The sequence below is a fragment of the Eucalyptus grandis genome, chromosome 7 (assembly GCF_016545825.1).
Source record: "Eucalyptus grandis isolate ANBG69807.140 chromosome 7, ASM1654582v1, whole genome shotgun sequence".
In the NCBI taxonomy this organism is placed as follows: Eukaryota; Viridiplantae; Streptophyta; class Magnoliopsida; order Myrtales; family Myrtaceae; genus Eucalyptus; species Eucalyptus grandis.
In genome coordinates, this window is record NC_052618.1 from 21,367,263 (window position 1) to 21,394,238 (window position 26,976).

General features: G+C 39.2%; 1 protein-coding gene, 1 long non-coding RNA gene and 1 other non-coding gene across 3 annotated transcripts; all 3 read left to right on the forward strand.

The window, feature by feature from the left end:
* Nucleotides 1-359: 359 nt before the first annotated feature.
* LOC120295971 (disease resistance protein RPV1-like) lies at nucleotides 360-5,798 on the forward strand. The gene is made up of 4 exons (XM_039317605.1): nucleotides 360-934; nucleotides 1,332-1,902; nucleotides 2,203-2,430; nucleotides 5,790-5,798. Exons 1-4 carry the CDS (start codon nucleotides 360-362, stop codon nucleotides 5,796-5,798), a joined length of 1,383 nt encoding a protein of 460 aa, XP_039173539.1.
* Nucleotides 5,799-7,751: 1,953 nt separating this feature from the next.
* Nucleotides 7,752-9,376, forward strand: LOC120295457. Its single transcript, XR_005552866.1, has 3 exons — nucleotides 7,752-7,973; nucleotides 8,065-8,744; nucleotides 9,215-9,376. It is a non-coding gene; the product is annotated as an uncharacterized LOC120295457 (long non-coding RNA).
* Nucleotides 9,377-18,420: 9,044 nt separating this feature from the next.
* Nucleotides 18,421-21,436, forward strand: LOC104429023. The gene is made up of 7 exons (XR_005553142.1): nucleotides 18,421-18,443; nucleotides 18,562-18,625; nucleotides 19,448-19,516; nucleotides 19,703-19,741; nucleotides 20,320-20,437; nucleotides 20,757-20,911; nucleotides 21,021-21,436. It is a non-coding gene; the product is annotated as an elongation factor 1-beta 2 (transcript).
* Nucleotides 21,437-26,976: the final 5,540 nt, after the last annotated feature.

Below are 26,976 nucleotides of genomic sequence, written 5' to 3' on the forward strand. Positions count from 1 at the left end.
CTTTATTTAATTTTATATATGACTATTGTTTATAATTTGTAATTCATTGATCAAAGACATGATTGATGGAAAATTTATCCAATTAGAAAAGTGCACGCATCTAAAAGCTGAGGCCCATTGGGAAAAGAAAATGTGCAATGCACTGCTCCAAGTCAATAACTTTTAATATTAAATTAGTCAACAGACACCCGCTTAGGTAGACTCGGCCGTTAAACATTTTGTATTCGGAATCGTTCATAAAGCAAATGCTCTCCACCCAAAAAGCATATGCTCTCCATCCGACCCTTTTCATTTGTTTGTCTTGATCATTTTGTGCAGCAGGAGGACGTTCTCTCTTCATTTCTGCCTATCAGACTTCCATGGAGAAAGGGCAAAGCCTGAGCAAGGCAAACAAAGAAATGCTTGTTGCGGAAGAAAAAGAGAGCACTGAGGGAGCACCCTCTCCTTCATCCTTCCTTCCGAAACCCACTAAAGGAGGTAGCACTCGATACGACGTATTCTTGAGCTTTAATGGCTTAGATACTCGAAAGGAATTCACTGATCACCTGTACCACAGACTCGGTACTGCAGGAATCTGCGTGTTCAGGGACTGTAACAGAATCCGAATTGGCGAGGAATTTAGTCCAGTGCTTCTCGATGCCATCACATGTTCTAAGATTTCTATCCCCATCATCTCTGGACATTATGCTTCGAGCAAATGGTGCCTCCGTGAGCTTATTCATATCATGGATTTCAAGAAGAGCAATTCACATATAGTTTTGCCCATTTTTTACAAAGTGGACCCATCCGATGTGCGGCATCTGAAAGGAAAATTTGGGGAGGCCTTCCATTCGCATAAGCATCGTTTTGATGAGAAAGATATTGAGGAAGGGCGACAAGCACTTAAAGATGTGAGTGACTTACATGGATGGAAATCCGATGAATTTGCTAGCGGGTACTTCTCTTTCACTTTATTATTATTTTTTTGATGAGTAAGTTTCTTATTCATGCAATTGCGATGAAATATGGATGAACTACTTCCAGTATATGCTCACAAGGAAATCCCCAAAATATCCCGATGGACAACCATAGTATGCCCAAACACAACAAAAACTAGTACTCCCCCAAAATGTCCCCGGAAGCTAAATCAGCAACTGCTAAAAAAAACTACACCTACAAAGGATATCAATGCTTAATCTTCCAGAGCTTAACGCCACCGAATAAAATCAACCTCCAACGGGGATTGGCTGAGTTTTTTTTTTTAGTATGTAGATTGGCTGAATTGATAAGGATCAGATTTGCTTGGACCATTTCTAGGTTCATAGTCTCTCATTGTTTTTGTTGCTTGACAGGCATGAGGGAGAACTGATAGAACGTGTTGTCGAAACTGTTCTAGGAGAGTTACGAAAAGATTTTCCTCTACTTGTTCCGAAGGAACTAGTTGGACTTGATGATCAGCTGAAGAAGATTATGAGTTGCATAAATAGTCCTTCCGTCAATGCTCGAATGATTGGAATTTATGGCATGGGGGGGATAGGCAAGACAACTCTTGCCAAGTGCATCTACAATCAACTCTCGAATAAATTTGATCATGTCTGCTTCCTTCCAGATATTCGAGAAACGACCAAGCACCACAGTATTAAGTATCTACAGAGTCGACTAATATCTGAGATACTACAAGAAAAAAATGAAGTGTCAACGGTTGATTCAGGAATTAACTTAATCAAATCTAGATTCACAAGGAAAAAGGTTCTCATTCTTTTGGATGAGATAGATCACAAGGATCAGTTAGATGCTTTGGCTGGAGGAGGTTACTGGTTTGCTTCAGGAAGTATTATAATTGTTACAACTAGAAATAAAGCTGTTCTTCATCGATCCGAATTCGAGGTAGACTACGAGCATGAAATGAGAGTGATGAATGAGGTGCATTCTTTCATTTTATTTAACAGACATGCATTTCGAACGGAACATCCTTCAAGTGACTTTGTAGTTATATCTCGTCAGATCATATCCACTATGGGTGGGCTTCCCTTGGCACTTAAGGTTATAGGTTCATACTTGTATAAAAAAACAAATCCAAAGGTTTGGGATGATATACTGAAACAATTACAAAAACAACCACATAAAAAGGTCCAAAAGATATTGAAAATAAGTTATGATGCATTAGAAGATGGACATAAGGAGATTTTCCTCGATATTGCCTGTTTCTTTATTGGCAAAAAGATCGAATTTGCTATGTACATGTGGGACGACTGTGAGTTTTATGCAAGTCAAGGAATTGAAGAGTTGAAGCTGAGGTGCTTGATAAAAATTGAAGATAATGGTAAATTAAGTATGCATGATCAACTGAGAGATCTTGGAAGGGATATTTTCTGCAAAGGACAAACACTCATGAAACATAGTAGACTATGGGTCGACGAGGAAGCCTTCAAAGGACTGACGGAAAAGAAGGTAACATATGACACTGCCTTTTCTGTTCCGTCCTCATATTTTCATATATTTGATTTGATCAATTCTAATCTTTTATCTATTATGGACAAACGCTCCCAAATTTTATGGAAAATTCTATGTCAACATCGATTCATATCCATAGATTAACTGTGACAGTTGATTTAGATTACAAATATTCTAAGGATGACATGTTATATTATTCAACTCAAATTCATTGATATAAATTACATCTGTCCAATATTTAATTTACAATCAATTTAAGATCCTTTAATTATGATTCTACACTAAAATTTCATTTACTATAATCGTGTAATTCTCATATCTAGCTGAAAATATTGATAATATGAAAGACTTCAATTTTGAATAAAGATGAAGCACAACATCATAGATCCAATAAATAAAATTTTCCGGGTTAACAAAACAACTGGCAATAAGTGCCAATTAAAATAACTAGTAATTAAACAAAAACAGTAACATTGAAAAAATATCTCACGTTTATCATACGTGCTTGCTTTCTAGTATGGCGGTATGTAGTGTGGTGCCAATCTTATGAAAACCAATGTTTGATTTTTTTTTTTTAAATATTCTAGACACGCGTCCCTCTACTAGTTTTATCTATCTCTTTCACTCTTCTTTTCTTTTAATAGAGACGATAGTAAAAATCCCTTTATTAATTATATTAGGAAAATTTTACCATTTTTTTAAGGTTTATCGCATTGACCTTGTTATGATAAGGAGGGATTTTTCTTTCTTTCTTTCTTTGTTTCTTTCATGTGGTTGTCTTTTCCTTTTGACTTTTCCTAATAAACATTTCTCTCCTCTCCAAGTTGTTTAATTTTATTTATATTTTTCGGGACAATGCCCTTTGCTTATTATTATATCGATGCCTTTTATTTGTTGTATAATTTTCAGCATGAAGCCACTTTTTGAACTACGTTTATCTTTTACTTAAATTTTCAATGTTCATGTCATTTCATTAATTTATATTAACCTAGTTCATTCACATGATTCAATATCACATTCTTTTGTTGATTCAATAACTATTCTTAACATCAGCAAAAAGAGCTCACTATATGGGTGTTTGAATTGACTAGAAGTCGAATCAGTTGGAGCAAAGATAAATGTTGAAAGATGCTAATTAGTTTAGGAAACAAATTAATTGATTGTAAGATGTAAGGGATTTTAATTTGATTGTGGCATATTTATGGGCTAATTTCCAATTTCTCGGCTATTTAATTTATGATTTTGTCTATTTTATATCCTACTTCTATATGTCTTTTTGGTAAAATGTATGTGTATCGTGTGGAAACTTTTGACAAAAGTTTGAGGTTTGGGACCCCCTTTCTATATAAGAGACTTCTTTCTTATGTAATGTAAAGTAGAAATTAATGCATAAGTGAAATTATGAAAGATAGCATGAGATGATGATTTCAGCTGGATTTTAGTGACTGTTTCCATCCTTGGTTTTCACTAGTTAATTATTTCAATTTGGAACTTTCTAAGAAAAATTCTTGTGAAAGAAAAAAGGATAAGTGCATTAGAAGTTTCAAAACTCCAACAAAAATGCAATTGAATTCTAAAATTTTGAAAAAGTATAATTAAGTCCTCACACTTATAAGGAAAATGTAATTGAGTCCTAAAACTTTCAAAAAGCGTATGTAAATCCTAAAACTTGTGAAATTAGTTCAATGATGCCCGTTCGTTGATTGCATTTTTTCAAAGTTTTAGGACGTAATTGAACTTTCATGATAAGTTTTAGAACTTAATTGTAATTTTTAAAATTTTTAGGACTTGATTCATTTTCATGATAAATTTTAAGACGTGATCGTACTTTTTGAAAGTTTTAGGACTTAATTGTACTTTTATTACAAATTTTAGGATTTTCAGTGCACTTATCCCAAGAAAGAAAGGAATGGATCAACTGGTTGTGAACTCATGCCATACGTAGGCATAAAGACTAAAATAAATAAATTAAGCACAAAGATATTAGTATAGTATAGTGTATACCAACCTCTCTTGTCTAGGCACGTATAGACACTTCTTAATAAGATTAAGAATAGTGGACGTTGCTCTCTTTTTTACTTGTTCAACTCTTTTGAAGTTTCTTACAACTTCACAAAAACCCAAAGCCATATGTATATATGTCCGCATGAAGCCGATTTGTTGATTCCCATACCATAACCAATTAAACACAATAAAAAGAAAATGTCGACTAAACAAAAAATTAATACTTTAGATAGAAAACAGTATTCTTATCTCTTTCAAATAACCGAAACAAAACAATGTCTCCTTAATTTTTGGTACTGTTGACTGAAAACCGGGTCGATCGATTGCGCCGAACTTAAGTCCAGTGGAGAGAGCTATTGACATCGCTCCGCGGTTCTCGTGCTCGAAAGCAAAACAGTATTCTTATCCCTTTGTTGTGTTGTGAGTGTCTGATTTTGACTCTGAATCCCCCTTTTATACTAATGCCTCTGGTCGACAATACTCGGTTTCTTGTAAAGCTGCCCATACTATCTGAAAATTCCTATTTTGTGTGCGATAAGTTCCACTTTGTCACGTTCTAAGGCCTTCTGCGTATAACTTCCACATGCATCATTTGTCACCTGCATAGCTTGTCTCCTGCATTACTTGCCACATACATCCTATGACACTTAGTCTATACACTATTCTTAAAGGGAGTGATTTCTCTTTGAGTCTCTTAACGTGAATCACTTTAAAATCAAGATCACAGCAACTTGAATTATCTTTAAATGAATTCACCGGCTATTTTCGTCTTTTAGCTCTTAAAAGTGAAAACCACCATTAACCATCACAATCCACCATCTAAATATAGTTAATCAATTGTCAAAAAATAAAAATAATAATGTGTGCTTTGCGTTTTTTTAAAGAGGGAATTGTTTTATTTTTGGAACTTCAATTGGTGTCAACCAGCCCAATCCGACGTAATTGTGCGCGGAGCGCACTTCACGTTTAGTCTTCTAATTTAACAGGATAACGAGAAAAGTGAGATTGGTCTCACCTTAGGTCCCTTCCAATTTTAACCTTGTATAAGCATTCTCCTACTCAAAAAAACGAATGGCAAAAGAGTAAATTCTCACTTTAGTTGAGCACTTTTTCTCTAACCGATCCATCCCACAACCTTGGCGGTTCTATTATATCCTCTCAACACACATCATCCCCAATTCTTATCATCATTTCCTTATCATTTTCGAAATTTAAGTTGCAAAGTTCACATAAGAATAAGCGTAATGTTAACAAAGCACGCACATAGCGTTAGTAAACTTCAACTACAAAAATAACGCCATTTCTAGGTCGATTTTTTCTTTATTGTCTCACATGTGCTTTTTCTTGAATAGGTTGAATGAGAGGCACCACTGTCTTGGAATTACTTTTCTCCAGAAATGGATGTTAATAAATGAGTCCTTATATATAATTTCTGATTCACCTCTTAAAAAAGCATGCCATGCTAAACACCGACAATTTACATTAAGATGCCTCTAGAAAACATATCTAACAAAAATGGATACCAAGATTTACATAGATTTTGTGCCTTTGAAATACTCCATTAAATTTTATTGCCAAGTGAAACACAAGCTTAATAAGTTCGACTGGATAGTTCAAGGAATTATTTATGCTTAATAGTACGAAGAATCAAACTCAAATCATATGCCTAATCTACATACACAAGGATTTTCCTTAACCAATAAACGAGCTACGTAGGATTGCCTCTTAGACACTTCGGCCAAATCTCACAAAGCACTGTCAGCCATACCTTTCATTGCTTTCGCTAACTTATTTCTAATTTCGAATCGTAAAGAATTCGACCATTTAATAAATTTCCAAGAAAAAGAACAACTCACTAGACATGTCTCTTTGGCGCCTAACCAAATGTGGCAGGGTTCCATTTAATCTCACTGCTCCGCTATTCAAGCAACTGGCTGAGTCATACCCGTGGACCAGCCACTGGCTAGTAGCTTTGGCTACCTGTGACCTTTGTCATGTACATCTCAGTCTGTTCATCTGAACGTCTGCTCTATGTCAAAGCTCCAAAATCCTTTTGTATATCCACGTCGAGTCGGAGCTTGATTTATCTGTGGTTAAATTCAAGATATTAATCCAACAAAAAGTTCAAATGGAGCTTCGTGTCTTTGGAATTAATGCTCTAGCTTTTAAAATTTTGATACTTGATCATTATTGAAAACTGTCGATGACCAACTGAAATTTTGGGGGGGAAACGACCATTGTTATTAAAGTCAATCAGAGCCATATGGGAATTCCATCTTCAACTATTTAAATGATCTGTTCTAGCAGGAAAGTTAAACTGGATGTTTTGACTTATAAGATGCCAAAGGAAATGGTGCCAATCTTATGCAAACTGACATATATATACCTTCACTCTTCTTTTTGGTAAATACAAATAAGTACGTTTCTCCAGAAACTTTCGTATGATAGAGTTTGTTTGAGAAAAGATATTGCCAGCATCGACAACCTTTTGTTCCACATGTTAGAAACCTTAATCTAACCATAATATCTTGAAGGAAGTTATTTACTTCATTTTCACTTGGTCTGAAAGCAACTTTTACCAATCTCCGCCCAAATCTAAGATATTAACTAGTTCACCACAGCACTTTTTAAACATACTTTCTGAAAAAAAAAAAAAAAATATATATATATATATATATATATATATATATATATATATTTGATTTTCAAAGCAATGATTAAACACTTCATAGTTAATGAATTGAAAACTAACCAATTACTTAGTTGCTTAGCAAGTGACTCCAAGGCATTCTTTAATAACTTCTTTCAAAAAATTGTAAAAAAAAATTATTTGAAAATTTACAAGTCAAGCATTTGTGTGTTCTAAAAGGTTTTATGTATTTCGCTCAAATAAACATAAAAATGCATGCGCAACAAAAAATTCGAAAAAAAGCAAGAGGTACAACATTGAGGTGTGTTTCACTTAGATTTACTAAAGTAAGAAGTATTTTTTTTTTTCATGTCAAAATCTAAAATACTGTTCAAATTTCAAAAGGTTATCAAAAAATTAAATGTGAGTATAGGTCTTAACATTTATCTGCTAAGGTTGGAAGGATGACAAATTGTACGAGATCAAGATTTAAAAACGCAAAAACTAAAAAAAATAATAAAAAATAAAATAAAAATAAAAATTAAAAGCCAATCCAAACACTTATAGTCGTCGATTTGATATGCAGCGTACGACAATGATAGAGACGAATCGTTGCGACGGATTCTTAGTTTATCCATTTTTAGATTGTGGGGCCCATGAGCAGTTTGCAGGCACGCACAAATTGGCAATTTAGAATGTCACGAAGTTAAGGTTCCTTCGATTGGGGGACACGACTGCAAGTGAAGACTTAAACGAATTCCTTTCTCAAGTAAGGTGGCTTCATTGGCTTCACATTGAACTCAATCCATCTTTTCCGACAAACGATTTGCATCTACCAAAGTTAAAGGTGTTGCAATTGTCATATAGTTCGATCACAGATGATTGGAAAGGATGGAATTCAATCGTGGTAAGATTGAAAAAAGCTATTTTTTGTGATTTTTTGGTTGTTTTGTTATGTCGATTAACTCATTTTGGACAATTTATTCTCCTTTGTATAGGTGGCAAAGCGGTTGCAAGTTATCCAACTTGAATTTATTGATTCTTTAAGATGTACACTTGATCTCTCGGCTTTCATAGAGTTAAAAATTCTCATCTTCAAGAATTGCAAAGAACTGATGCAGGTCCACCCTTCTATTGGCAAAGTCAAGAGCCTTGTTTACTTGGAATTGAGTGGTTGTGGCAGTCTCAAGGAGCTACCGAGAGAAGTGGGCGAATTAGAAGAACTACGAGAACTTATTTTAGATAATTCTGGTATTACAAAGATTCCTACGTCAATTGGTTCTCTGAGGATGCTAGAGAAGTTGAGTGCTTGTTGTTGTAGGTCATTGAGAGAAATCCCTAACTCAATTGGGGATTTACAGTATTTGCAATATCTAGACATTAGTGAGTCTTTGATATCCGACCTACCAGAAAGCATTCGGAATCTTTCTTCTCTCCAACACCTTGTACTATGGAACTGTTACAATCTTCAGTCGTTACCGGAGCTTCCTTTGAGCTTAGAATACCTAAGAGCTTCTTATCAAGGGTCCATATTGCCAGAGCTTTCTTACCTAATCCACCTAGAAAGACTTGTTCTTTCATGGAAACAATCCACTTGAATAAATCTCAATCCTTCAAGAACTTGAATCTTCATGTTGCCTCAACTAATTTGTAGAGGCGACAAAGCAGCAATTATAAGGTATTTATTGATCAACTCATTTTTGATGGCTTATTCTCATTTGTATTGGTGGCAATCAATTCTATGAGGAAGCTGAAAAAATTGAGTGTCTGGTCTTTGTGATCGTTTAGAGAAATCCCTATCTCAATTAGAGATTTACTAAATATGCAACATCTAGATAATATCCTGTTCAAAACAACACCTTTCAATTCTCCGTGATGATTGGAAACCTTGTCAAGTTTCTTATTGTTCCCTCAAGCATGAATTATAAAAATCAAGGGTCTTTTTTTTCTGGTGGGTGATTAAGTAGTTTTTAGTCTATCCTGCATTATTATAGACCAGCTTCCTATATATTCTAGCGAGGTAAACCGGTGCTGCTTTTGTGATTGGTCTGGTTGGCCTATGTAATAATCAAAACTTACTTTGGACTTCAACTCAATGAGCTGTGTCGATGACTTTTGTGTAATTGCAACAAATTTTCGCTGGTTCAGGGAAACAAGCTGGAGCAAGGAGAACAAGAATTTGCTAGTTAGTTTCTATCCTGTTTGATCCTGTTGTGGCCATGGCATAATACTATCACGTGATTGATCTGGGTCTGGCTAACTTTGTAGAGGAACTTCAAATTTCATAACAGAGACCCATCAAAAAAAAAATTTCGGCCGAAAATGAAGAAGAGGGATTTTGCAAAGGAAGCATCGGCAGCAACTGAGGCCCATCTCGCATGCCAACTTTGAAGAGGCTTGTGGGCCAACTGGAGTCCCTGAGGAGTGTTGATGCTTTAAAGATCCAAACACTTGATCTGATCGCAAAAGCACATACTTGACTGACTATGCATGTAGTTTTTTTTTTTCAATTAAATATGCTTTCCGTATGCTCTTTGGATCCTACTTCTCTGTTTATGAAATGCGTACATGCTGATTTTTTTTTTCCTCATCTGATATCCTATTGCAAAGTTGCTTGATGCGGTTGCATACTAATGGTTTCACTCCTGAAGTCAATAAGGCTTTGTAGAGGGAGGTATGCATTGCCATTCGTACCATAACTATGAAATAGTAACTTGTGTGCTTATAAAATTTGAGCCATGGAATTTCACCTGAAAAATAGTCTACAAGGACGCATGATGACAATCTCCTCCATTTCTCTTAGTTTATTGTGTGATGACATCCCTTGAATGTTGTCATATAGGTGTGGTTTGATAAGCTCTGTTCTCATGTATGGAACACTGAATTTTTGAAGTTGAAATTCGCCTCTTAGCAAACTCCATCACTTTGCTGATTTTGCTAATTGCATATGGCGAAATAACTAAAACTTCATTTGTTTCATGGAAAATGAATGATTTGAAAACATATTTGTAAGAAAATATTTTTCTAGAAAATATATTCTACGAAATAAATGGAGCCTAAAGATGCATTTGTTTCATAGAAAAACTCAAGATTTAGAAAACATTTTTGAAAAATGATTGGTTATATCTCTTAAAAAATTGTCAATTGAAAATGTTTTCATTACCAACACTATTTTTGTAGGTATTGAAAGAAAAATTGCATTCAATCATTTTTGTAGGTGATACAAGCGATTATTTTTTCAAAAAATGTTTTTCCAAATGTTGAGTATTTCATGAAATAAACGCACCCTAAGTAACAAGTACAATTCTCTTCTGTAGTTTAGGCACTTCAGTTTTTCAGCCTAATCTTATTAACATCAGGTTTGTTCCTAAGCAGAAACAAGGAAAGTGTTGCTAATTGATCACTTCTCCCAAGTCTGTTGTTTCCTTTTTCATCGGCCAGCTAATGAAGTCTTTGTTGATTGCGGTCCAACTGCCAACTAATCAGAGACACCTAAATTCTTTGGCAAAATATGTCCCCAGGTTTTGGTGACGCTGCAAATAATGTTTATGCATTTGTACCTTACCTTTCATGGGATAAATTGTGATGCTATAGTCTCAGCTATCTTCATTGATTGATAATTAGTCAATCTTATTCTTCTTGTGTAGATTCAAGCTGCATTTCAGGAAATTCGGAGAAATTCCCAAAAACCACAGGATAAAGATGTGTATAGGAAGGAGCTATGTCATGAGACATAATGGAAAGGTGTTCCGGAGTTTGTCATTATTGGCGTTTATCATGTGTTCCATGTTGTTAATAATACTTTTCATAGGATTCTTGATGTAAAGCGACCTCTTCTCTTCTCATGCAGTGTAGTAGTCTTTTGCAAGCTTTGACATCGTGCTACTCTTTAGCAAAGGCCGAATCTCAAAATTCTTGCAGAAAGACCCCTAGGTGCAAGTTCTGTATGTGAAGTTAAGCAAAATTTTGTTAACAAGATCACCGTTTAGATGTCCACTTCAGTCTACAATATTGTGATTGGAAGAGAAACTTTTTTCATGGAAAAAGTTTCTTTTGTAGTATAAGCAAATATTCTTTTAATGGCAGCCAAGAGTCTCAATGAAAAGGATTCCAAAAGGACAGTGGTTTCTCAAATGGAAGAATTCTGGAAGCAAAATAAAAGTGTCTCTGATCTGGTCTCGTGAAAAAATTCATATGTCATCATTTTGTAATCACTATAATCTTATAATCTCAAACTTTGATTCATTTGCGGACTTTTAAAAGAACCTTGATCCATTTACGCATGAATCTACAAAGCAGAAGAGACACAGGCGTGCATTTTCATAATTGAAGTCAAACTTTCTTTGGCGATGGCTACAAGTCAAGCATACATTTCTGCTAGAATGGAAAAAAAAAAAATGAATAAACAAATAAATAAAAAGAGAGTCCAATTCAGCCATCTATGCAAGTACCCAAACCCATTTGCCGTAGGCCCATTGGCTATTAAATACAATTCATTCACAAGTCAAACCCATCTAACATATGGCCTCATTCACATCAGCCCATCAAATCCAGAGATGCAGTCCAGACCACTTGAGCACATACACTGACCTCACCGAGAAATCCTCTCTGGGAAGTGAAATTCAACTGCCGCCCTTCCTTCGCTGCTGGTCGCTCCCCGCTTCAGAAGGCTCCTCTGTTTTGTTCTTATTTCTCTGCAAGGAAGCCCCAAAGTGCTGCTCATCTCTTGCTTGGTACTCCTTCACCGACTCAGATCAACAGCAGACAAAGTTTTAGTGGATGTTATCATGTAGCTGTGCAAAGAGGTCTGAGTTATGTAGCATATACGGCTGTTCTCCCTGTATGGCAGAACACGGATTTTGTTTGGCGGGTAGGGAAAGAGTGAAAGAATGAAAAAGATGAATGGGATTGAGCAGGGAAATTGAGTGTAATCTTAGGTGAACTCATGAGTGAAAAAAAAAGAAGAATGATAAAGATAGACATGGCAAAATGGGAAGGTTGAAACATTCTGAGTAGGAAAACAAACGAGAGAACAAAAAGGATTTCTAAAAAGGGACGCAAGGAATAAAGATAAAAAAAAAAACTGATAAATATGAAAATAAATAACAAAAATAGTAGGAAAATGCTTGTCTCGGTTAGGTAGTTGCATCTTAAGCGATAGTTTTAATGGAATATCATTTGGTTCACGTTCGTCTAGTTTAGATAAATATAAATGTATGAGCGGTGATACAAGTTGAGGATGGCATAGGGTGCGGATTCTCCGTGCTCGGCAGGGCCCCGCATCGTTTGGGGCGGATTTACACCATAAGAATGGTGCGTCAACCCAGCAACACCTGCTCATTCCACCCCCTACTAATTACAAGTAATCTTGATAATTACTGATTTATTTAATCTTTGAAAATGTTGGATTAATGCATGTGATCCATTGAATCATGTGAGTCTCACGTGAATTCCACGCGATCTAATAGATGGATTGTGTGCACTGGGTGTATATTGACATGCAATTGATAATTTTCCGAAAAAAACGAAAATGACTTGGTGGTAGGTGGGATATGTTTTAAATTCAGATAAAACCACGTAAATTGATCTAGAACAAAACCACAATTTATCAAGGTTATTAAACAATGCAAAATGAATAGTTATGTGCATTAATCGATATTCACTTTATTTCATGTAATTTTCACTTCAATAACATTTTAGGTATTCTGATGAATATTATCTCATTCATGAAATCAAATAATTCAACATATATTATATTTGTTTAAATCGAACATCACAATAAAATCTTATCTCTATTCTGCAATCCGCCATGCACTCGCCAATCCGAAACGAATAGGGATACCGTGTTGTGGGTGTTAACACTTAAATTTTGACTAAATATTTATAATTAAAATTAAAAAAAAATTAGGAATCGATCTAGCCCTAACAGAAAAATATTTTTTGCATCACCTAAATATTAATATCACTTGCATCTACTAAGTTGAATTTTCTATTTTCTTTTCCCTTGTTTTACCATATTTTCGGATAAATAATTTTTTTTAGGGAAAAAACCACGAAAAACCCTGAACTTTGCCCAAAGTGACACATTTACCCCAAACTTTTTTTTGTGACGTGAAAAACTCCAAATTTTTCAAACCGTGACACATTTACCCCACTAAGGGCTTTTTTTGTCTTTTATTCTTTTTTCTTTTTTTCCTTTTTTTTTCTTTTTGTCTTCTTCTTCCCTCCGCCGACCGACGTCCGCGAGGGTCGCCCTCGCCGGCGTCGGGCAGGGTGACCTCACCGGCATCGGGCGAGGGGTGCCCTCGGCAAAGGGTTGTCCTCGCCGGACACAAGCGGCCGCCCGACACCGGCGTCGAGTGAGGACGACCCTTGCAAGATCTAGCGAGGGCAGGGACACCCTCGCCCGACGCAGGCGAGGGCCGCCCTCGCCGGCGATGGGCGAGGACGGTCCTCGCCGGATCGGCAATGGCAAAGGCGGGAACACCCTCGCCCGACGCGGGCGAGGTCGGCCCATCGGCGGCGTCGGGTGAGGATGGCCCTCCCATTTGGCGAGGGCACCCTCGCTGATCATGCGGGCGGCGGCCCTCGCCCGACGCCGGTGAGGGTGACCCTCGCCGACGCCGGCGAGGGTAGCCCTCGTCGGACGCCGGCTTCCCTCTGCTAGGTGGAGGGAAGAGAGAAGAGAAAAAAAATGAAAAGACCAAAATGCCCTATAATTTCAAGGTAAATGTGTCAAGGTTTGAAAAGTTTGGGGTTTTCACGTCACAAAATTTTTTTTGGGGTAAATGTGTCACTTTGGGTAAAGTTAAGGGTTTTTTTTTTTCCTTTTTTTTTTTAAAAGAGAAATGGTTTGGGGCTAGGCCAGACCCTAGCCCCTTTTCCTTTTCCGTGCAGGCCCAAGGCGAAGCCCTTTTCGGCCTGGGCTCCCTCTCTGTTTTTCTTCTTCTTCCTTCCTCCTTTCCCCTCCACCTCTGCAACTCGCGCAAAGACGACGACGCGCACAAGGACGACCTATGGCGGAGTAGGCCGGTGACAGATGGGACAGCTCGCAGGCGTCATCAATGACGTTGAGCTAAGAAGCAGAGCAGGGCTAAGCCTGCTGTGGAATGGACGGTCGAGAGCACATCGGTTCGGCCGAGAGGAGGCTTGGTCGGCGCGCCAAGGACCGGCGGTCGAAGCCTCCATCCATCGGCCTCCTCGGCCTATAAAAGGGTGTCCGCGAGCCTGCCAGAGGGAGAAGGCCTGCAAGCTCAGAAGACCCCCCGGTCGTTTTTTGTGCCTTGCTTTGGTCGGGCCAGGTCAGAGCTCGCGGTCGTCCGGCGCACAAGCTCCGGCCCCGACCTTCTTTTAATTGCTGTGCACGTCCTGGATTGTTCTTCAAGGATTCGGTTCGAGATCCGAGGGCGTTCGATCTGGGCGGGACCTGAGAGAGAGAGAGTCCTCTCCCGACCAAACTGAGGAAACCCTGGCCACGTGAGACCACCGCCGCAACGCTGTCGCGGCGCCCCAGTCAAGCTACGCCGTCCACCGCTGCTCGCCGCTTCACCGGTCCACCGCCATCCCTACTGTTGCTACCGCCTTGCCATCGCATCCGCCGGTCCCTCAACGCGAGCTGCTGCAGATTCGTTGTGCGCAGCCACAACGACCGGTGCCGCTCGCCTCAGTTGGCTCCGTCGATGTTGCGTGAGTGTAATGAGAAAGGGAGGCTGCAGATTGGGTCATGTGCGGGGCTTAGCCGGGTAGGGTTCCGGTCGATTTGGGCTGGACGTGTGTGGGCCGGCTTGGTCTAGGTTTTAGGTTTAATTTGGTGCATGGACTATGGGTTGGGTTCTTTTTATTTAAAAATATAATCGGACCGGGCCCACTCACTGCGCTCAGTCCAGCTTCTTGCGCCCGGACCAGGAGGGCTCGGACTGGCTTCAACCCGGGTCGGATGCGCAGATCCGACCCTAGTCCCTTTTTATAATTTAATAATATATTATTTTTATAATAAAAAATAAAAAATATAACAATAAAAATGGTTAATAACCTAAAAAACCCCAAATTGGTATACATGTGACAAATTTATCCCAAATTATTTTTTTTTATTATGAAAAACCTCAAACCAGACACCTGTAGAAATTTATCTTATTGATCATAAAAACTATAAACCTGAGTACGTTTATGACAAATTTATCCAAAACTTATTTATTCGATTGCAAAAAAAACCCCAAATTGGTAAAATTTGTGGCAAATATACCATCAATAAAAAAAAAAATGGTCTTTTGAGTGTTTTTAAAAAAATGTGTGAAAATGCATAAAATAAAATAAATAAAAATGCGTTTAAATTCTTGTAAGCGAATATCGATTTATTCCAATTGCGTCCTTATGATGCATGGATTTCTATTCCTTATGATGCATGGAAATGCATATTCCCTCTATTTGGGTAAAGGATAAAATCCTAGAACTCGTTATTAGTATAAAATGCCGTATAAATATATTACTTGATGTTTAAACAAAGTTAGGTACCGGAAAAACGTTAGTGATTAATTAGTGTAATCAAATCCCTGATCATAAATTCTCTTCTCTGGTCGCGTAAGAGTGAAGTATATCTCATGATATTTTATTTGGGTTTCTAATCAACTCACTTTAAATCGATTAATGGCTAATCCTATTTAAAATTAACTTACATTAAAAATTCAAATCATAAATCATCAATTGGTGGCTCTGGAGAGCCCGGGGTGTAAGAGGGCGTCAAAAGGGAGGTTGTGATGGTGAGGCACGAGAAATCTGCATCCCAAGGTCATCCCCACGAAAGGCTATAATTCAACAAATAGAAACTAACAAGAGTAAAATATTAAGACAAATATAATCTACAAAGTGCGGTGGAACACACAACACAACACATGAATCGCTAGCTCCATATGTTCAAAAATCAAAAAGCGAGTTGGTACGGCAATAATCGCCCTACTTAGGAGGAAGCAAGTTATTTACCTGATTACTCCCGAAAACTAAGTTGTTTATTTAGTCACCTTCCATTAAGACAAAGATTCGAATGAAGCTTGACTTCATGAACATAATGCCATCTGGCAGGTCAAACAGCAACAAGCAGGTTTGACATTTCTTTATGCCGGCGGAAGATTGACATGAGGAGGTGAACTAACTAAAGAACCAATCAAGACATCATCTTCTAATTCTTTCCCAACCGTGCCAAACGGCAACTCACCAACTTATCATCACAACCCTAATTCTGCCCGACATTTCTTGCAATATAAACTCCAATCCCCTTCCTCTCAGCTCATCAATTTCAAGTCCCTGAGCTCATCACAACATAACATCTATTGCCCACTTTACAAATATGGCTCCTTCCTCAAAAAGCTTTGTCCTCTTCATTGCCGTAATTTTCTCTAGCATGAATATGAGCTTCGGAGCTCGTCATCTGCTACAAGCAACCATTCCATCCATACCGACTCTTCCCACCATACCAACTATACCAAAACCAGGGTCTTTGCCTCCTTTGCCTGCCATGCCAACATTGCCCAAAGTCGCCATGCCGCCCATGCCCACCATCCCAACGACCCTACCTCAACCCACACTGCCGACGCTGCCTGCAACCCAGCCAACATTGCCCAAGACTACTTTGCCACCACTTCCAAGCTTGCCGGCCATGCCGACCAACCTGCCGCCGATGCCAAGCATCCCAACTTCTCTCCCTAAAATCCCCTCTATTCCTTTCCTCACCCCACCTCCAGCCACAAGCCCCTGAAGATTTTAGTACCATTGATCCATCATTTGTCTCAGCGTATCTTTAATTAAAATTTATTAGAACGTTTGTTTATTATGAGATGTCTCTTGGGATTCTATTTGTTTATGTTTGTTGCCATGTATCTACGTACCTCTATGATATGTATTGATCACACATTACTTTGCTTACGTTTTATCATGTTCTTTTCATTGCTGTTACAGCTCTTTATCACGTCCAGTATATGCAATTGATCTAATTTCAATTGAAAACATGAGCAGTCCATAATTATAAATTACAGACAAATCTCTTTAAGCGACAAGTTCATGAATTTTATTCATTAGGAAAAAAGATTTAGAAGTGCACTTTGAATGTCGTTCTAGACAAAAAAGTTGTTTAGAGCCTCAAAATTGATTGTCTCGACGTGCTTCTAAAATGAGCACTTGGCACATCAATATGATCGCCGAACATTAGCTCCCAGTCCAATTTCGAGCTCTCCTGAAGGTCAAAATATCGACTACCCTAAAAAATATATAAGCGTATGACCTTTCGCAACACACATGAAAGGGTGTCAAGGCGTTCTTGATTCAATATATGTGGTTCTAGAATGCCATCTTTGCTACAACAAAGAACCCGTTTGCATAAACGGCACAAGCTAGAACTATCTCCTTACTGGCTCTTATGAATCCTCCACAAATAGCTAAGATTAGAAGTTTCTCAAGAAAAGTTCCACATGATCATAAGACAATTGTTTTCCACGACAAACTTGTAATGTGAATGAATCAGTAAATTGCATGAACAAAATTATGTAGTTACAAGAACCGGTAGAATAGAAATTTTTCTTTTCTCATACCATGTTTACTTCAACATATATAAAAAGAAAAAAAGATATACAAAGAGGACAGTACAAAAAGCAAACAAATAAAACCGATCTAATAAATATTTACCTTGTCCAGCCATTTGCTTGGCCTGCATTACGCAGGGCTAAGATGGCTAAGACCCAGCTTCCTTGCACAGTTGTTGTGGTTCTTGCTGTTGTGCTCCTGCTCATTGTCATCTAAATCTTGATCACAGTCCACAAAATGATTGCTCGAGTTATCCTCATCACCTGAATGGGCAGAGCCGCTTTCCCTGCTTGGATTATCATATCCAAACCTGTCTTGCTCTCTACAGCAATCCCTTTCACAGCGATAGCCATTGCAACCTGTTTTTGCTCTCTACCTCCGTCCCTCATCACTAAAACTTGATCCAGCTCCTCTAGTCTTCACACCATTGGTCCCAATCAACCATCCATTAGAAGTCTCAAGCCAAAACTTGACAATGTCAACAAAAGAACCAATGAAAAAGATGGAACCAAAAATGTACACCCTTCCATTCATCTCGTTGACGTCAGGGATATTCAAAGTAACGAAGTTGTTGCGTTCCCTGTTTGGATCAATCTGCGAAACCTACTTTTCCTTTTGCCATGGAGATAATATCAATGGTTGTTTTCAGTAACACGGCCTGAAACTTAAATAACAACTAAATTGATTCACAAAACTTAACAGTGAAGTCATATTGCAAAACCTATTATTTTGGTTGGATCAATCTGCAAAACCTATTTTTTCTTTTGCACATGGAGATAATAACAATGGCTGTTTTCAGTAACACAACGTGAAACTTAAATAACAACCAAATTGCACTGTAGATCCAAACGTGTTGTGGACATACACTGAGGTATCTTCTTCGTCAGATTGTCTTCTTCTTCTTCTGTTCTATGTATCCCTTGCAGTGCCCTCAGAGAAACAGAAATAGTTACAATATACATCGGATTTGGAACCTGGATCCAAGATCAGGTTGTTTAATCGGAGACCTGTTCCAATTTTCAAAAGTTTAAAATTAGTGTTCACAGGACACGGGCTGAAGTCCTACCTTGAAGTCGGCGCGGCCTTTTCGTTTATTACTAATCATCTAATGGATTTCCAGCTGAAACAAGTAAGATGCATGGCCCAACAAATTTTAGAAAGAATACATTAAATCTTAATTATCATCAATAAATTTAATTAGAATGATCAGATATGAATAAATAATTCATACATTCATTTTCCTTGGCAAAGAAAAACCTAAGCACGTATTTTTTTTTTCGACAAAAATTTTGGGGATTATGATCTACTTTTATTGTTGTCTTTTAATTTCAGTTTATTCTATTGATTCATTTGTAAAATAGTCCTAACCAAAGGCGTAACACTGAAACTCTTTCAAAAGCTAATAAGCCCATGCAATGCGAATAACCGGCCCAACAATCATGACATTTACTCTTTTATTATTATTATTATTATTATTATTATTATTATTATTATTATTATTATTATTATTATTACGAGAAGGGTCATGAAAAGCGAGGATTTTTCTGTGTTTACGAGTGCCTATTGTAATTATAGACTTGCATGAAAGCATGTTCGGAGGCCCTTATCTTCAATTTAAGGTCAACAATATCGATTGCCTGATTTTCTTGGTATGGTTTGGGGAGGAGATCAGTGCATGCCTGCGTCGTGTTCTTTGAATTTGTTGAAGTTGAGAAATTTTCGGCATTGTTGCATCTCATCTTGTTATAGCATTTTATTTTGATTTTAGAGTCGAATGCTTCCTAATGTCTCCTATTTTGTTCAATTGTTTAGCTTCCTGGCAAAGCTGCTGGTGTTGGAGTAGGTGCCAAAGGTGCTCTAGTCGAAGAAGTTAAGGGGGATGTTATATGTACTGATGCAGTGGCTTCTTTTTTAAGACTTCGATGAGAAATTGAATCAAATGAAATGGTGTAGAAGGGTTTATCCACCCCGTTCAGAGGGATAGGCTCAGTTTGTTGTTGTTTTAATAAGAATTTGGCATCATAAGCTTTCTGAGTGATGTTACAGATTTTCTTGTTTTATATATAGGCTAATCTCCTCAATAATGTCAATTTTACTTTCATCGAGGTATGCTTTTCTATTATCAGGAGAGACTGTTCTGTCTGTAAAGCCTTTGCGGCAAATGAGATGGTCCTGCTGCTAGAGGCCTCGCTTCTTCTAGAAATATATACTTTCGTTTGCTAATTCTATTAACTTCTTACACTTTATGTAACCCAAAATGGAATTATCCCTTCCAATCTTCAGTAAGCACCGATGGAATTTTATCCATAGTGGCGAGTAAAACTCAGAAACATTGTTTCATTTGATTCAGTGAATGTTTTTTATGCACTCTGCTACACATGTTACAGAATAGGGATCTTGCTTTGATCTAGGTTTGAACAACTTAATAATGACTAAGTGATTAGACCCTACTATCTTGCCTTCGTGGAGAAAGTTGTCCTTATCTTGTCCTGTGGAATTACATGTATGAGTAAATAGATAGTCTTAAATTTCGAAACAAGGACCTTATGTTAAGTTGACCTTTAGATCACTAAGCAACTGAATGCATCTCTTTAAGATTCGCTTTAACTCGGTAGAGTTTTGACTTTTGCTGACGTTTCTATTTTGAATGGTCAAGATTTGATGTTTCATTTTCTTTTCACCAGGCTGCTCCTGCTGAGGATGGCGACGACTTGGATCTCTTTGGTGAAGAGACAGAGGAGGACCAGAAGGCTGCAGAAGAGAGGGAGGCAGCCAAAAAGGCATTCACAAAGAAGAAAGAAAGTAACTTTGCAATCATTCTCCTAAATTCACTTTCTTGGAGTGACTTCTCTCCTGGGTTAAGAAAAAAAATACATGCAATAGTAGCAGCTGTTATATCTTGACTCTTGGGGGCTGATGCGTCCTGGTTCATTTACGTTTATACCTGATATGATCAGTAAGTGAACTTTCCTCTGCGATAAAGAAAACAAAAGATAGATGTATACAGCTTGCTTGCTTGAAGGTGTTAACCTAATTCTTAGAAACTTATTTATCACGTTGATTAGGCTGCTTGCTAGCCTGAACTTGTTTCTTTTTTTGGAATAAAATTCTCATCAGTGATTTCAATATCTTGGCTTGTGTGTGTATCTGGTTCCTGTTATAGGTGGAAAGTCATCTGTCCTCTTGGATATGAAACCTTGGGATGATGAGACAGACATGAAGAAGCTGGAAGAGGCTGTCAGGAGGGTGAAGATGCCTGGCTCTTCTGGGGAGCTTGTAAGTTTTGACTGTCTCATTATATCGCCAGTATGACCATAATGCTTTGTCACTGAATGTCATGTTTATCCCCTTATGAGGATTTCTTCTTTTGCTTTCTTCCTTGCAGCGAAACTGGTTCCAGTGGGTTACGGGATTAAGAAGTTGCAGATCATGATGACCATTGTGGATGACCTTGTCTCAGTGGACACCCTCATCGAGGAGCATCTTCAAGCTGAGCCTATTAATGGATACGTTCAGAGTTGTGACATCGTCGCCTTCAACAAAATCTAAGAACAGTGCTTCTGAAGTGCTGTGGTGGAATGGCCTTTTTGTCGTGATAATGTAGTTTTACTTACTAGCATTCCATTGCTGTTCTTTAAGCTTTCTTCTGGACATCTACTTTCAGCAAGGTGAAAGATGATACGCCTGCTCTTGAATTGGATGTTCTACACTTGTGTGTTGACTCAGATAGTCTTGTTTGGTGGACGTGTTGTCGTGGTATAATCTCAATTATTCCCACCTAATCGATTTCTTTGAGGGAGAGCTTTTACTATGGCTTTAGATCGACTTGTTCTTGGATTTTGACGATCAATCTGAGCTTTTACTCAGATAGTCAGCCATACTTGTTCCGGACTCGGCGTAGTCGACCCAACCCGAGCTCTAATCTTTTAGTTACTTTTCTCTTAAACTGTTCCATCTAAAGAATAGGTGACTCTGGATTGGCTCGTCAAGTCGATGAGGAAGCTTCGGTGCTGAGGTCGGGTCGGTTCATGGGTTAGGATTTGTGTGGCGCGAGCAATGTAGATAAGTGGGTGAGTGACGTGCTGACGCAAAAACACGTCCACACAGGTTTCGAGTGGGGCGGAGAGGGTGGAGGATTTTGTTCAGAGTGACAACCAATGCCCTTGCTCTTGTGAAGCGGTTCACTTCCACCTTAGTTGAGCCCAACCTGGTGCTCACCCCTGAATGTTCGTCGTTGCATAGCCCTCTTGTTTTCACCTCTTCCCTCATATATGTTTGCCCAACACTTACGAACGGTTAAGTGAGTAATGCTTCCCCCTTATGTCCATTTGGTCTGGTTTCATTCTGATGATTCCAGTCTGGAAGGATGCACGAGCACCCCAATGTTCATGCTGATCTTTCTTAGTTAAGTTACAGCGAGAGAAAATTCCAATATGGAGATCTGAACTTCAAATGAATAACGGAGTCACAAACTTTTCCTAGACTTATGGCAAGGTGTGAATACTTAAATCTTTTTCCGACTGACACTTTTGAATTTCGCACAACTTTCGAGTTAAGTGTCTAGACAAACACTAAATTTCCAAAAAATTAGGATGAATCAACAACGAGCTGGGTGCCGCATCAACATAGTATTGCTCTGTTGGTTTTGGGTTGAAAAATGGGTCTACTTCACCCCCACGAACTTTTTACTAATTCTAGTTTCTACAGCGAGAAAATTGCATACTTCTGAAAATATATAACATTGTGAGGCTGGCATATGCAGTTTCTGCTGAAAGGAGAGAGAACAAAGAGAAGAATGTCGGAACCGCAGAGAACAAAGCTGTGGTGGAAATAGCGCGGGCATTTTTCAGATCCACGGAAAATGGGATTCGTGCGGTTCCCCAATGCTCTTGCTGTTGGTTGTAAGAACGTGAGGATGAGCTCGTGCCATTTCCAGACAACAGCGGAAAATTCTGCATGATTGAAGGAGAAAATGAGGCTCCTTTTCGCTCTCAAACATGGCTGTCGATGTTGGTTCCGCATGCCTAACGCTCTCATTCGACTGACTCCTCGTCCGACTCGTTAAGAGCAAGAAGGGCAAAACAGAGAGTTACTTTTCGTCCTTGTTCTTGTGCTTCCGTGGCTGTTCAAGATCTGAACTTCGTCTTTTTCAGTTTCGGGTATGATGAAGAATGTGGAGGGCAAACACGTGACAGAAAGAACAGAAGAAGGGGAGTTCATCCCTGATGGATCTCCCGGTGCTTTGGTCGAGAGCTCCATGAATGCGCACGTCGTCATTTGGCATCGGCAATCGCCTTTTGATTGGTCCAAGAGCAGTAATTTGCTGGAGAATATGGCCAGAGGTTCGCGCCAAACAACGATGAAAGAGGCGGAGAACGTCACACGCAACGGCAGACGTGATTCAGCCCGAGAGAAGGTGATCTCGACTATAAGGCTCTACAGAGAAATTTGTCGCCAGCTCGAACGGGAAAAACCGAGAGCACGCGAAGAAGGCAGGTGCATTAGAAGGATTGATTTCTTGGCTGCTAAAGAGGTTAAGAGAAGAGCCGGGTACGTGCACGGCGGCAGGCAATTCATTGGAGAGGTTCCAGGAGTGGAGGTAGGACAGAAATTCCGTTACAGGATGGAGCTCGCCATTGTCGGTCTCCATCGTCCTCTTCGGGGCGGCATTGATTGCATAGGAACTCGACCGGACACGCTAGCCACGAGCGTCGTTGCTTCCTGGGATTATGCAGACGATCTGACAAATCCTGACGAGCTGATTTATTTGGGCCAGGGCGGCAGAATGTCCAGTCGCGACAAGGAGGAGGCTGAAGATCAGAAGCTTACTCAAGGGAATTTGGCCCTAGCGAACAGCATGAAGAGGAACAAGCCAGTGCGAGTGATCCGTAAGGACTGGGATGGCAGCTTCATATACGATGGACTGTATGTCGTAGACCGGTTCCAGAAGACTAGGAGAGTTAAAGGAAAGATGGTCTTCGAATTTACAATGAAGCGACTGCCAGGCCAACCGGAAATTCACCAGAAGAAGAAGAAGATGAAAGAAATCGTCTGGATAGATTAATCGGAATGAGTCTCGAGTCACCCCCATCGATCACCAGGACCACGCCCCCGCCTCGCAATCCCTCACGCACTGTAAGTACCCAATCTGACACGCCCACAGTTCTTGTACGCCCGGTTCGGTCGCCAAGCAGCAGTACCCGATCGCTCCAATGTTCATCTCTGTTTCTGGCTAGAGGAGACTGGAAGTGGCCAATCCTGCTAGAAGCTCCGTAATCGGAGATGCCATCCAGAACCTCCTCGTGCAGGTTTCCACCATTAGCCGCCATCGGGATTTCTCCTCGGCAAGGCAAGGTCGGAAACCTTCCATCTCGGTACCGCCATGATCGAGAACAGAGACTAATGTACCATTATGCGAAAACCGACTAGTATCAGGGCTGTTGTTGACGATTTGATCTAAATCTTTGCTGATGCGATACTATTGAATCGAAACGTTAAAGTTAATCCCAGAATCGTCTAATTCATTATTGGGGCGTGTGTTCAGATCTGTTAACTGTTAAAATGTAATCGTTAACGTGTTTGAAACTGAACCATTGATGTAATAGGTTTGCCAAATTCGAGTGGAGTCCCATTGATTCTCATGTCCATTTGTCTGTCAACTAAACCCGCCATGCCCTCTGTATACGAGTCAATCTGTTAGTTCCTTGTTCGTGTTATGATGCAATGATTACTGAACGACTCTATCTCGCGAACTAGTATCGAAGATCCATTGAACAAGTCATCAAGAATTGCTCTGCATCGTAAATGTTCGCTTCGAAATTATGTTCTGTGCGCAAACGACGGCAGCCTTTGAAACTGGTCGCCCCAGGATAACGGTCTGGTTTTGTGAGTGTGCAGCCGCCGGATGGCGGCGGCGGTCCTGTGACTAGAGATGAATGACGGTGATGTTCAATCTAAGCTTGGTTTTGTTGATGGGTGAATCGGTTAAAAATGGAGTTCTCAATATAAGGAAAGAATTAGACTTGAGTAGATCCTTAACAGGCTTAAGGAGGAAACAGGCGAGAGAACCGCCTTGGGGTGAGTAACCCCGCGTTGTCTTCCATATTCGCTATCTGTCAGGAAGACAAAGATAGACAAGGAATTTGGGGGCCTCACGGTGGTGGAGGTTGACATCACGTCAGGACTTTGGTTTTGGCTATCATCGGGTAGGCAGATATAATAGCCTCTCGCGCCTGGGATGAGTGAGGATGGATAAAATGCCCACAGCTGTGTTGAAATTCTCAATATAAGCGAAGAAGAAGGTGATGGGCCTAGAGTAGTTATGGTGGGAAATGGGCTTAGTTGGGCTTAAGGTGAGATTAGTGTTATTACTCTAAGCCCATCACCTTGTGGAACTACATGTCAAAAGTTGTACACCGTGGAGTTTGTTACAGATTAAGAAAAAGCCAAAATGTCACTATCATGAAATTTAAATTAAGTAAAAAGAATCCTGTAAAGAATCTAATCAGAAATTGTCTTGAATTAGACTTGAGTGCGTCATATTGTATTCTGAAAGTTTGAACATTCCCATCTTGGAAATTTTTCGCTTCCCGAAAAAATTTGATTTTTTTTTTAAATTTGTAAATTGTGTTGTCCCGTGTTTTCGTTAGCTTTGATGACTGAGTACCAAAAATGGAAAAAGTAGAACCCAGCCTGATTCCAATGCAGTTTCCTTTTGAAGCATGAAATTGACGTCAACAAGTAGAAAACTAAAGGTCGGCCACGCGGTAATATTTTCCAGCTCTCTCCATTTCCTCGATTCGTTTGGTTGCATACGCTTTTCAAATTTTTTCCTGAGTTTCTCTCTTTTTGTTCTCTTTTTCCTCAATAGAAGGAAGTAACTAAATTTATTACCCACATAACGTACTATTAAGTAATTAAAATTCCAAATTAAAATGTGAATGGACAAACAAAACACGAAATTAATTATAACTCATTGAACGATATGTTGAGCGTATATAATAACATCTCATACCACATTAGGCGAGACATGATCATAAAGAAAAAATTTTCTTTGTCCAAACTCAGATCCGAATGGATAGAACAGATTTGAGATGCTTTACTGTATTTAGATGGTATGGGAAATCGAAGGCGTATCGTGTTCCGTCTAATTAAATATAAGATAAAGCATTGATGAGATAATAGGTGGATGGAGGGGGAGGTGAGATGTACTTTTTGTTTCCCGGACACAATGGTAAGGAAAATCTAAATACGGATGGTGAATCTCGTAATCAGGTCAAGTAAGAGGTGGGCTAAAATGCGAATTGTCGAACACAATATTATTTATATATATAAATTTATTTATTTACGTAATTGAACCGAAAGTCGGAGTTGTACGAACAGAATACATATTGCATGACGGTATGTGAGAGTGAGAGAAGCTCATGCCACTTCCCATTTCCAGATTTCAGCGGAGATTTTGCAGAGGTTGAGGAAAGCTTTCTTCGCTCTCAACCATGGCCGTCTTCCTCTGGCATGCTTCGTCAGCTCCACGAAACTCGTGATCCGCAGCTCACTCGGCGACTCGTCGTCCGACTCGGTAAGAGCAAAAAGAAAGGCGAAACACAGCTACCTTTATGCATTCTCCTTTCTTCTCAGTGGGAACCTCTCTTCTCGTTCTTCCATGTTGTCTAGGATTTGATAGAGTCTTGTCCGAGGTTCAGGTCCGGACGCTGCATCTTACTGCTTAGCCCTGTTGGCAGACAGCATCGCTCGTTTTAGACTGAAAGGAACTTTTCTGTAAGGGTTTGATCATTTTCCTCCCACCTTCAGGTTTTGAGGCTTGGCTTGCTTTGGCTCGTGGCGTGCGTTTCTCGATTCAACTCCGATGATGTTTCGGACAAAATATGGGTAAGTCATGCATGTGCTCTGCTTTTGACCTAATCTTGTTTTGGAGTGCCGTGTTTCATGGATAGTGCGCTAGAAACACCCCGCGTTGTTCTCTTGTCAAAAGTTTGAACTTAACAAATTCGTGGGTGTGGGATATTTCATGCAATCTAGTATTCGAGCCTCAGTACAAGCGCTCTTCAATTACTAAAAGGAACGGAATGGAACTTTGAGTGAATCTTGAAAGTAACGATCGATGGGTTGATTGATTGAAGGTTTCTCGCCCTTGAATTCTCTTGTTCGTCCAAACTTTGCTCGGCAACAATAACGGCTTTGAAGCAGGTGATTTGCAAAGCCTAGTTTGATCGTCAAACAATATTGCTCTCGTCATTTTTAACTCATCTCCTGAATGTGGGACTTCAAGCATGGGGTGAATTACCAAAAAAGTCATAAACCTATTGTAATTGTGCAAATTC

Coding starts and splice junctions, on each gene's coding strand:
- LOC120295971 (XM_039317605.1), top strand. CDS start 360: ATGGAGAAAGGGCAAAGCCTGAGCAAGGCAAACAAAGAAATGCTTGTT. Junction 935..1,331: donor TCCGATGAATTTGCTAGCGG/GTACTTCTCTTT, acceptor GTTGCTTGACAG/GCATGAGGGAGAACTGATAG. Junction 1,903..2,202: donor AAATGAGAGTGATGAATGAG/GTGCATTCTTTC, acceptor ATTGGCAAAAAG/ATCGAATTTGCTATGTACAT.